Source organism: Onychostoma macrolepis, chromosome 08, assembly GCF_012432095.1.
Source record: "Onychostoma macrolepis isolate SWU-2019 chromosome 08, ASM1243209v1, whole genome shotgun sequence".
NCBI classification, from domain to species: Eukaryota; Metazoa; Chordata; class Actinopteri; order Cypriniformes; family Cyprinidae; genus Onychostoma; species Onychostoma macrolepis.
The window spans coordinates 24,439,129-24,452,091 of record NC_081162.1 but is presented as its reverse complement, the minus strand read 5'-3'; the positions used below and the strand labels follow the sequence as shown (position 1 = coordinate 24,452,091).

The 12,963-nt window shown below is 37.1% G+C and overlaps 1 protein-coding gene across 4 annotated transcripts in view; it reads left to right on the top strand.

Annotated features, from left to right (window-relative positions):
* The window catches only part of ccdc120a (coiled-coil domain containing 120a), a 50,308-nt gene that overhangs the window by 33,955 nt on the left and 3,390 nt on the right, over positions 1-12,963 (top strand). For 2 of the 4 annotated variants that reach the window (XM_058785266.1, XM_058785265.1), the window contains exons 2-11: positions 562-710; positions 836-917; positions 1,767-1,897; positions 2,649-2,765; positions 2,864-2,987; positions 4,494-4,550; positions 7,517-7,658; positions 8,508-8,609; positions 10,572-11,627; positions 12,796-12,924. In XM_058785266.1, coding sequence (XP_058641249.1) covers positions 663-710; positions 836-917; positions 1,767-1,897; positions 2,649-2,765; positions 2,864-2,987; positions 4,494-4,550; positions 7,517-7,658; positions 8,508-8,609; positions 10,572-11,627; positions 12,796-12,924 — 1,988 coding nt within the window. In that variant the 5' untranslated portion in view covers positions 562-662. Of the gene's footprint in view, positions 1-561; positions 719-835; positions 918-1,766; positions 1,898-2,648; positions 2,766-2,863; positions 2,988-4,493; positions 4,551-7,516; positions 7,659-8,507; positions 8,610-10,571; positions 11,628-12,795; positions 12,925-12,963 lie in introns of those variants that run through there. The other 2 variants (XM_058785267.1, XM_058785268.1) reach the window with 2 other exon arrangements.

Below are 12,963 nucleotides of genomic sequence, written 5' to 3'. Positions count from 1 at the left end.
TAGTTTTCATTTCAGTTAATAACAACAATGTATTGAAGGCTCTAAAGAAACTTTAAAATCTTTGGTTACCTCCATGAACACTGCAAGCTTTTTAATATCTCAATTGTTTCTCATAGATTGAGACTTTTAATGATGCCTCAGATTGTTTTCATTTTATAAAGACTTGCAAATGTTCATCTTAAAGAGATCTCAGTGCCTCAGATTTTTGCCAAGATACTAAAACTTGTAATCAAAGGTCAGAGATCTGAATTCAAAACATTTCTCATCAAATTCCTCCAAGACCAAATGATCTGAGCTGCTATTAATTTCATTTTATAGCTCTGTACTCAAACGTTGTGTCAAAAAGGCTCTCATTTATGTCTAATTTTTATTCTCCTGAGGAGTTTTCGGAGGCAGAGTTGATAAATCAGTTACATCTCCTAAACCTCACCTGTCCTATCGGTTAGATTAAGTGCAACTTTGTAGTCAGTCTGAGATTTTGTCTTCAAAGCCTGTCTCTAGATCAGAGCTCTTATGTGTGGATGGTCTCCAGTGTGTCATGTGGTTTGTTTTATGTTTCAGGGCATTGAGTTTGTGAAGCGTTGCGCAGCAGCACAGTGGCTCCCCCCTCAGGCCAGTCGCAGTACTGCAGCACCCCCCCCCCCAGCGGCAAAATCTGCTTCATGGCCACAAGTCCAAACCTCTGCAGTACATATGACTGTTACCAAAAGGTGAGAAGGTAAGAAACCTATGAACTATTTACACGCTTGTCTGGTTTTAATTGACTCCAGCTGAGTCTGCTGCCAGAAAGATTGATCGTTGTCATGTTTTGTTTGTTTTCTTCGTCTCTCTGTAGGTAAACTTACAATCAGGAGGCAGTGAGGTGACGCTAAAGACATATGACATGGAGGTCAAAGGTCACCTGATAACAGGCCCTGGTGAGCACCTCCGTGTGTCTGTGTGTGTGTGTTTGTTTGTTGATAAGAACTTGTCTTTCTACATAAGACCTGTACTTTGTAAATTGTTAGTCTGACAAGCTTGTGTGTTTTGTTTTTGTGTATTGTGGCGACCAAGTGTTCTCACATAGACCTCACAAAACCTTACAGTGGGGACATTCGGGAGGTTTCTAAGAGAAGGACATCTTCATGAAGGGATTAAATATTATTAAATTGAAAACTGCAGCTTGCATCTTTAAATATTTTACATGTAAAAAAGGCCAAGGGCCATCCAAAAAGGGAAGGTTAAGGGTATGTTTTTCATGTCTTTCTCAGTTATGCATGATTTCATGTCAAGAATTTAAAGAATTTTTAAGAACTACTTAAAATAGGGCCTACTACCTATTTTTTTAAATCACAATTTTAAACAAATTATTATTAAGACATTCCTCACAGTCTGAAAATATAGGAACAATTTTTATTATTATTTATTTATTTATTATCTTTAATTGCTATTAAAAATTAGAACCTGTACACTACAGTTCAAAAGTTTGGGGTCAGTAAGAATTTAGTCAGTAAGGTTGATTTCAGAAGGACCATGTGACACTGAAGACTGGCGTAATGATGCTGAAAATTCAGCTTTGTATCACAGAAATAAATTACATTTTAAAATGCATTCAAATGGAAAACTGATATTTTTATTGTTTATTGTATTGTTTTATTTTATGGTTTTGACTATATTTTTGATCAAATAAATGGAGCCTTGGTGAGCAGAAGAGGACCTTTTAAAAAAACGTAGTCGATTTGAGGTCCCTTCCATGATATATAAGATGACGTGTGTGTTTTTCACAGAGCTGCAGGCCGCTATGGACAGTAAGCAGCGTGCGGAGCGGATGGTGGAGCTGCAGGAGCGCCGGAGGAGTCTGCAGTCGCTGCTCAACACTCGAATAGCAGAACTCAAACGCGTGTGTCTGCAGGAGGCGGTCAGTGTCGAAAAAGAAATCAGAATTTAATGAAGTAGTTTCTCAGAACTTGTTCTGTTTATAAAGAACTAGAACAAGAAACTTGACATGATAAACGTTGTATTTCTTCTCCATGGTGTCACTTGGCGAGCCACACATCGGTGAGCTGCCAGATCATGTGACGCCGCAGAGATGCCGCCACATGCCCAGCTAATCTTTGCTCATACTTGTATCTCAACAAGCTTGGCTTTTGAAATGCTGGTTTTACACAGCATGTGTTACTTGAGATGTGTGTGTGCTTTGAGTCATATCATAGAAGAGTGGTTGTGATTCTCTTTTGAAATAATGTGCATGTGATGTGACATACTCTAACATTCACAATGCAAAACTCCCTCAAAAGACCATTTATGAATACTCAGCTGAAAAACTGAGCTGCTAACAACGTTACAACCACAAACCCATTAACATATGCAGTTTGTGCACATCAACATCTATTGTATTCAGTATTCAGCAACTTTCCAGAAATAGCTTAATTCATTTTATATGCAAAAATGTTAGCCAATCATAACAGAGCTCCTATATACGACAAAGGGTGAAAAAATAAGCATGAAAATTTAAATATTGTCTTTTTTTTGGTGTGAAAACTTGACTAAATGATTATAAATATAATGTTCTACAAAAGTGGATATGCTTTAAAATATTAAAAATAAAAATGAAATGGTGTTAAGGAAAAATATACTTGTTCATGTTTGTTCTTCATTCATTTTGTCAGGAATTGACGGGTGAAGTTCCTCATGACTATCCTCTGGAAACCGGAGAGAAGCTCCCTCATGTGCGGCGCAGGGCTGGTCTGTCCCGCAGCGGGTCCAAACATAACACCAAAAATGAGGTGTGTGCATTTGAGATGATATGGGTGGCCACTAATATCGGATATCGGATACGTGATGGATAAATATCATAAGTTGCTCAATGTTTGTGCTGGCTTAGGAAGAGGACGTCTCTCAGCGCAAGACAAAGAAAACTCTGTTCAGCGGCGCCCTCCGCAGGCACGTTGATTCAGAACAGCATCCTCCACACAGCAAACGAACGGTTCATAGAGGATGCCACACAGGTGGGTTTCAAGATTATACAGAAGAACTAAACACCATTTCATGGCCAAAATTTGTGTTTGGGAACATTTTAATTATGTATACAGTATACGCTACCGTTCAAAAGTTTGGGGTCCTTTTGAAGGCTTTTGAAAGAAGTCTCTTATGCTCGCCAAGGCAGCATGTATTTATTAAAAAAATACAGTAAAAACAGTAATATTATGAAATATTATTAGAATTTAAAATAGGTGTTTTGTATTTGAATATATTGTAAAATGTAATTTTATTTCTGTCATGCAAAGCTGAATTTTTAGTCTTCAGTGTCGCATGATCCTTCAGAAATCATTCTAATATGCTGATTTGCTGCTCAAGAAACATTTACTATTATTATCAATTTGTTGGAAACCGAAATCTTTAGTAACATCATAAATGTCTTTACTGTCACTTTTGATCAATTTAATGCATCCCTGCTGAATAAAAGTATTAATTTCTTTAAAATAATAGACCCCAAGCTTTTGAGCAGTGGTGTTTGAGTTGACTGTATAATTAAAAAAAAAGCGGTTTAAATATTGCATGTCAACTGCTCATTGAGGATGGTTATTTTGTGTCCATTAAACCTGTTAAACACTTTAAAATGTGTCATTTATACTAGCTGCTCAACTAATTGACAAATCAATGTTTGTCTCAGCCCTAAGCCGTGTTTTAGTCCATGGTCAAACTGAGCAACCCAGCTGTAAAAATGTTGATGTAATGAATATAGATTCAACTGAAAAAAAACCTGATGAATGTCAGTCTGGATTGTGCTGAGATAACGGACATCACACTGAGACACTGAGGTTAACAGATCAAACTAAGCAAAGGTTATAGAGATCAGATTAAAGATAACATTGATTAAAGCCTTACAGAGATTCTTCATATGTAATGCTAAACCCATGTGACTTAGACTTTGGTAGATAGAGACAGGATGAAGACTGGTTTACAGTGGATCAGACCAATTGAGTGTCAAGCTGGCGGTCTGGCTCTGGACCATGGGAACACTTGAATGTGTTTGTGTATGTGGTATAAATTTAGAAGAGAAAGTTTTCTCAGTCCGCCTTAAATGAGACGCATGAGATGTGTTGGTTGTGTAACAGGAAGTGTTGAGGAACCAGCCTCTTTCCGCCCATTATTACTATATGATGATGCAGGTTCAGTTAAAAATAAACACAAACAAAAAAATATATATTTTAAAAATTTTAAGATCATGAATAAGTATTTCCACAATTGTACATAGAAATTATTTACAAATAAATCATGAATAAATAGTTTCACAATTTTAGAAATATAAATATAATTATAGAAATTCTTTACAAAAACATTGCTTTTAAGAAGGTTTTGTCAGATTTAGTGGACTTCCAGGGACAATTTTGCATATCTAACATGCCATAATGACATAGACAATGATACAATATAACAACATGGAGCCAATACAGTGTGTTTATGTAACCTCATGCATGAGTTACATAATGTGTAAATGTTTATGTCCTCAGATAACACAGTGAAGTCAGAGAGCAGCTCCACGTCTGATTCCACCAATCAGGACACTGGTGAGTTATGGGACGGATCAGCGCGTTCCATTAGCAGGATAATGAATTCGAGAGACTGAGATAAGAAGCACTATTACAATGACAGGATGAGTTGAGTGGACGGAGAGACCCCGCGGGGGTCATTAGAGTCTTCACATAAATGAGTCAAAAGCCTGTTATTAACACTCACTGAACTAATCCTCTCCCTATGGCATGTTTGATTCTCACACATTCTCTCTCGCTCTCTCTTCCTCTCTCAGTTTTTGATCAAGAAGTGTTGTCTTTTATTGGCATGCTGTAAATGTTTTATACACAACATTGCCAACGCATCAATACAAATAACAGCAAAAATAGGGTAAAAACAGTAATATTGTGAAATATTATTACAATAAAAAAAAAAATCTATTTTCATATATTTTAAAATCTCATTTATGATGCAAAGATCATTTCTTTGATGAATAGAAAGTTCAAAAGAACAGCGCTTATTTGAAATACATGCCAGTAATGGTTATAAAGACAAAACAAAATAGTTAATATAGGAATATAGTTTTGAATATAGTTAATATAGTCACTGATTGTCCTTAGTTCCTGAAGGTGTGGCATTATAACTATGAATTTCACTGTAATTGATACATGAGTACCCTCTTTTAAAAGCACTTGTGTATGTTCAGTGGCCCCAAAATCTATTTACTTAAGACACATTAAAATATCAAACCAAGTTGCTTTTATTGGTAAAGAAATATAGCACAAATTTAGCTTGTGCAGCATTTGAGCACAGCTCACACTGGGTTTGTTTTGTTATTTAATGCAATGAAATTATAAAATCTTCTTTATTATATACTGTTCAAAATGTAATCCTTTTATTCAGATAGGACACATTAAATTGATCAAAAGTGACTGTAAAGATTTCTACAAAAGATTTCTATTTCAAATAAATGCTGTTCCTTTGAACTTTCAGTTGATTCAATTCTATTCAATTCAAATTATGAATTCTAAAAACAGGTATTGTGGTTTCTACAAAGCGTTTCAACCATTTTCAGTATCGATCATAATAAGAAATGTTTCTTGAGCAAAAAATCAGCATATTAGAAAATTATTTCATACATACAGTGGGGCAAAAAAGTATTTAGTCAGCCACCAATTGTGCAAGTTATCCCACTTAAAAAGATGAGAGAGGCCTGTAATTTTCATCATAGGTATACCTCAACTATGAGAGACAAAAATCCAGAAAATCACATTGTAGGATTTTTAAAGAATTAATTGGTAAATTCCTCGGTAAAATAAGTATTTGGTCACCTACAAACAAGCAAGATTTCTGGCTCTCACAGACCTGTAACTTCTTCTTTAAGAGGCTCCTCTGTCCTCCACTCGTTACCTGTATTAATGGCATCTGTTTGAACTCGTTATCAGTATAAAAGACACCTGTCCACAACCTCAAACAGTCCAACTCCAAACTCCACCATGGCCAAGACCAAAGAGCAAGGACACCAGAAACAAAACTGTAGACCTGCACCAGGCTGGGAAGACTGAATCTGCAATAGGTAAGCAGCTTGGTGTGAAGAAATCAACTGTGGGAGCAATTATTAGAAAATGGAAGACATACAAGACCACTGATAATCTCCCTCGATCTGCGGCTCCACGCAAGATCTCACCCCGTGGGGTCAAAATTATCACAAAAACTGTGAGCAAAAATCCCAGAACCACACGGGGGGACCTAGTGAATGACCTGCAGAGAGCTGGGACCAAAGTAACAAAGGCTACCATCAGTAACACACTGCGCCGCCAGGGACTCAAATCCTGCAGTGCCAGACGTGTCCCCTGCTTAAGCCAGTACATGTCCGGCCCGCCTGAAGTTTGCTAGAGAGCATTTGGATGATCCAGAAGAGGATTGGGAGAATGTCATATGGTCAGATGAAACCAAAATAGAACTTTTGGTAAAAACTCAACTTGTCGTGTTTGGAGGAGAAAGAATGCTGAGTTGCATCCAAAGAACACCATACCTACTGTGAAGCATGGGGTGGAAACATCATGCTTTGGGGCTGTTTTTCTGCAAAGGGACCAGGACGACTGATCCGTAAACGAAAGAATGAATGGGGCCATGTATCGTGAGATTTTGAGTGAAAACATCCTTCCATCAGCAAGGGCATTGAAGATGAAACGTGGCTGGGTCTTTCAGCATGACAATGATCCCAAACACACCGCCTGGCAACAGCGAAGGAATGGCTTCAGAAGAAGCATTTCAAGGTCCTGGAGTGGCCTAGCCAGTCTCCAGATCTCAACCCCATCGAAAATCTTTGGAGGAGTTGAAAGTCCGTGTTGCCCAGCGACAGCTCCAAAACATTACTGCTCTAGAGGAGATCTGCATGGAGGAATGGGCCAAAATACCAGCAACAGTGTGTGAAAACCTTGTGAAGACTTACAGAAAACGTTTGACCTCTGTCATTGCCAACAAAGGGTATATAACAAAGTACTGAGATGAAATTTTGTTATTGACCAAATACTTATTTTCCACCATAATTTGCAAATAAATTCTTTAAAAATCCTACAATGTGATTTTCTGGATTTTTTTTTCTCTCATTTTGTCTCTCATAGTTGAGGTATACCTATGATGAAAATTACAGGCCTCTCTCATCTTTTTAAGTGGGAGAACTTGCACAATTGGTGGCTGACTAAATACTTTTTTGCCCCACTGTATTATTTCAGTTGAGATCATGTGACACTGAAGAAAATTCAGCTTTGCATCACAGAAATAAATTACATTTTGTAATATATTCAGATAGAACAGTTAATTTAAATTGTAATAAAAGTTTACAATATTACTGTTTTTACAAATAAATGCAGCCCTGGTGGGCATAAAAACTACTTTCAAAAATCTCACTGACCCACATCTTTGAAGTGTGTAGTGTATCTTTAAAGTTGATCTCTGTGAAGTAGAAAGCATGCTTCTGTCTCAACCTCTCAAGTCTCTCTCTCTCTCTCTCCATCAGAAGACGCCTCTGACAGCCTGTCGCCCTCACAGCCCCAGCTGGTCTCGGGGAGCCCAGACAACAGGTTTTCTCGAAAACTCTCCCCTGTGGAGATCTATTACGAGATGAAAACACGCCGCAACTCTGTGGCCAGCTCAGCCAGGTACACACTCAGCACAATTTGCTTTCATGTTCAGCATGAGAAGAACAGCTGTTTTTCCACTTTATGGTGAATCAGCATTGATTAGCTGGCCTGAAATTACCTCATTTAGATGAAAAACAGTTTAAGTGGTTTGTAATTAAAACCTGATTCTAGAATAAAGGCTCTATACCATCTGTAAAGGAATAGTTCACCCAAAAATGAAATTTTGCTGAACATTTACTCACCCTTAGGCTATCTAAGATGTAGATGAGTTTGTTTCTTCATCAGAACAGATTTGGAGAAATGTAGCATTACACCACTTGCTCAGCAATGGATCCTCTGCAGTGAATGGGTGCCGTCAGAATGAGAGTCCAAACAGCTGATAAAAACATCACAGTAATCGACATGACAAACATTTCACTTCACAAAGCCAATAATTGATGGACTGGAGTTGTGTGGATTATTGTGATGTTTTTATCCTCTGTTTGGATTCTCATTCTGACGGCACCCATTCACTGCAGAGGATCCACTGGTGAACAAGTGATGTAATGCTACATTGTAATGATAAACTCTAACGCTAAATGTGAAATAATGAAAAAACACCCTCAGGCCATCTAAGATGTAGATGAGTCTGAGCAAATTTTAAGTTTTGATGAACTGTTGTTTTATGCTAAAAGACGTTGTTAGCAACTGTAACCACTTTAGCTGTGACTATCATAAAGTAATCATAATGTAGCAGTGATTTTTCATTAAAATATTATTATCATCAGTTTTATAAAACGGTCTTTGTCACCATATAACAACAATCCAGGTTTGTTAACTGTGTGCTAGATTCATAACAAGAAGACTTAACTTGTATTTTTCTCCCAGCCCGAGTCACTCTCTTCCAAGAAGTGTGTCGAATTTGGAAGGTAGAAGTGTCCCGGCAACTCCACTCCTGTCCCGCAATGGAATAGCAGGAGTGCACATCAGGTTACAAATGCGCAAAACACACATACACAAACATATGTTACAACACTGCACGCATCAGCTCGAATGCTGACTCAATGCCAAGTAGACACTTGGCTAATGGTTTATATTGTAGTTAAAAGCCCTGAATTGATAATGGCACAAACATTTTGATTAAATTACTTATTTGCAATAATGTGTAATGAAGTAATGGATGTCTAAGGAGGTTGAGTGTAAAGCCCCATTATTTCCTACTCAATTTAATTACACATACAGAGCAGCTTGTTGTGCCACAGTGCTGGGAGACACTGCTATCAGCATATACACTGATGCATTGTGTGGCTGTCATTTAATCAGTGCATCACTTGGGCAGCTTAAAGGGATAGTCCATCCAAAAAAGAAAAGTCAGACATTATTTGCTCACCCTCATGTCGTATGCATTTCTTTGTTCTGTAGAACACAAAAGAAGATAATTGGAAGAATGGTGGTTCCCATTGAATTCCATTGTATTTTTAGTCCAATGGAAGTCATTGAGAACTGAAATTGTTTGGTTACCAGCATTCTTTCAGATATCTTCTTTTATGTTCCACAGAACAAAGAAAGTCATACAGGTTTGGAGCAACATGAGGGTGAGTGAACTCCCTTTAAATAAGAAATGCAGTTTTGCTGCTTCATTGATGCTTTTTGAATTTATGCATTAATTAGAAGTTTTTTCTAAAGCAGCCATCACTATATAACTATTGCTGATACTTAGGGTTAGGGTACTGATTTTACCAACCCCCTAACTGTTATTATTCCATGGTCCATCTGAATACTCGATTCTGATTGGCTGGCAGGTGTTGATTATATTCGTTTAACTGCACAGGTAGTTCCAGGTCAGTTTAATCACGTTCTATATTAATGCGCCTCCTATAAACATTGGTAACCATAGTAACATACAGTTAGAGTTGAATAGTAATACAGACGAAAATAACCATCATTTTTATCGTTCTGGGCAAATATTGCAGCGCAAATATTATAAACATCTTTAATATGTGAATGCTGGGAAATGACCATGGCATGTACAGGATAATCAACGGCTAGCTGTGCATTAAACGATTTGAATGCACTTCACGGAGGCAACCACCCTCCGCTGCACGTCGTGCATTCAAATCGTTTAATGCACAGCTAGCCGTTGATTATCCCTTACATATTAAACTCTAGCATGTATGAATGAGTTTTGTTTTTGCTGTTCTGGTTGTCAAATCTGTTGCTTTTCAAATGTACACTACCATTCATATTGTTTTTGAAAGAAGTCTCTTCTGCTCACCAAGGCTGTGTTTATTTGATCAAAAATACAATAAAAACAGTAATATTGTGAAATATTTTTTACAATTTAAAAGAATTGTTTTCTATTTCCATATATTTTAAAATGTAATTCATTCTGTGATGGCAAAGCTGAATTCTTTGATGAATAGAAAAAAGAAAAAAAAAAACAGCATTTATTTGAAATGGAAATCTTTTCCATACATTATAAACATTAACATTATAAATTATGAGCTATTATAATTTAGAATATTTTTATTTATTTATAATTCATAATATAATATTTATAATATTACTGACATTATAAATTAAAATGGTAACATTATAAATTTCTTTACAGTCACCTTTGATCAATTTAATGCATTCTTGCTAAATAAAAGTATTAATTTCTTTCAAAAATATAAATCTTTCTGATTTACTTATGAACGGTAGTGTATATATTTACAAAGTAAATCAAATGTGTTTGATTTGCACTTTCAAAAAAAAAATAATAACTACTGTTTTATACAACAAAAAGTGCTCTACAAAAACCCAGTAGGCAAGAACAACATTACACCTAAAAATACATACCGTTAATAAATGTGTTTATTGTCACTTCTGATCAATGTAATGCATCCTTGCTGAATAAAAATATTAATTTATTAAATTGTATTTATTTGAATGTTTTGTTTATTTGTGTAGGTCAGAATCATCTAGCGGCACCGCTGCTGTGAAGCAGTGGTCAGACAATCCCGAGGCGTCCCATCAGGTGCCTCTGCAGTCTCAGGAGGGGTCGTCCTCAGGGTCCTACGAGCAAGGGCACAGACGTAGCAATAGCTCTGAGACGTTACTCGACCGGCACGGCACCGCAGCGGAAGACGGAGGTCAAAGGTCAGGCATGCCTGTACGGAACGGCCCGTACAAGAGCTCGGAAGCCATCATGGACACGACTTTAAAACAGGCGCAGCGGAGCAGCCCCGAGCGGCAGGTAAATGGGCACGCCGAGCTGGCCCGCGTTCGCTCTGCTGCGGGAGGTCGAGGAACGAACGGAGGTGTCGGTTACAGTGAGATCCTTATGGATTATGTGTGGGGGAAGCAGCAGAAGATGCAAGTTCAGCAACAACAAAGACTGCAGGTGCAAAGTAATGCAAAAGCCCGGCCGTGGCCCGACGGTCCCAATGCTCCTCCGCCTCCCTACAGGAATGGCTTTCCCCAATCGCAGCAGCTTATTCTGGGAAACGGCCCTCCAGCCTACAGCCCTCTAATGCTGAGAGGAAAGCCCGGCGAGCCACGGAGGGTCAAAGTGTCGCGCACCAAATCCTGCGGCCCGTTCGTTCCCTTGCAGCAGCACCAGCAAGAGTCCATCCTGCTCTCTGCCTACAACGAAACCACCACCTCCAACGGTACTGCCATTAATGCAACGCATAACCAGCAGATCGACCACCTCCACAGACCGCCCCATTACCCTCTTGACTCCTCCGCACCCACAACCCCCGACGACCCCACGCGCAGCCTGCACAAGGCCCTGGCGCTGGAGGGTTTGAGAGACTGGTATCTGAGGAACGCGCTGGGACAGACGGCCAACGGAGGGAAGGGTAAAGAGGGGACTCAGACTCAGCGCAGGCGTACCACATCCTCTCTGCACAACTCACACCCTCATCCACCGCTCAAACACCAGCCGCAGTCCTTCCAAACAGACACGTCCTATCCACAGATCCCCCAGTCGGCCACGTTTCATGGACACCCTCTACATGGCAGGTAATTGCAGACTGAATTAAAATCTACATGCATAAAGTAAAAAAAAAAAAAAAGTAATATAAATGCAAAAATGTGTTTGTGTGTGTGAAAACTTAATGTTTTCTAAAGAAGTCTCTTCTGCTCACCAAGCATTTATTTGATCCAAAGTACAGCAAAAGCAGTAATATTGTGAAATATTTTTAACATTTTTTATTTAAAACAAGCATCAGCATCATTACTTTTCAGCATCATTACTCCAGTCACATGATCCTTCAGAAATCATTCTAATATGCTGATTTGCTGTTGAAGAAACATATTTATTATTATTATTATTATTATTATTATCAATATTTAAAACAGTTGAGTACATTTTTTTCAGGATTCTTCAGTGAATAGAAAGATCCAAAGATCAGCATTTATCTGAAATAAAAAGCTTTTGTAACATTATACACTATTCCATTCAAAAGCTTGGAGTCAGTATAATTTTTGTCTTAATTAATTATAGAAATTAATACTTTTATTTAGCAAGCATGCTTTAAAATGTAAAGTTTAAATTGATCAAAAGTAATGATAAAGACATTTATAATGTTACAAAAGATTTATATTTCAGGAAAATGCTGTTCTTCTGAACTGTCTATTCATCAAAGAAACCTGAAAAAAATTCTACTATTCTGTTTTCAACATAATAATAATAATAATAATAAATGTATTTTTTTAGCAGCAAATCAGTATATTAGAATGAATTCTGAAGGATCATGTGACTGGAGTAATGATGCTAAAAATTCAGTTTTGAAATCACAGGAATAAATTACATTTTAAAATATATTCAAATAGAACATTTTTCACAATATTACTGCTTTTGCTGTACTTTGGATCAAATAAATGCAGGCTTGGTGAGCAGAAAAGACTTCTTTAAAAAAAAACTTTTAACTGGTAGTGTACATTTTAATACATTTGTATTAATTATTGCATTCGATATTAATATGTTCTTTTGTACATATACTAATGCATTTTCTAATTTTTCTCTTGAATGAACAGGAATTAATAATAATAATAATATATTTTGAATGAACAATAGTATGTTTTTAAATGAACATTTTTAAAATTATTTTATATATTTTTTAAAAACTGTTTTCTATTTGAATACACTAATAAATAATAAATAACTGTTTTCTGTTTCTGGCTCCAGTCCTCAGTGTCACATGATCCTTGAACAAGAAATACCAATAAACAATAGTGTATTTTCATTTTCAATTCAAGTTTATTTGTATAGCGCTTTTCACGATACAAATCATTGCAAAGCAGCTTTACAGAAAATGTAAGTTTCTATTTTAAAGTTTCTGAATTATATTTAGTA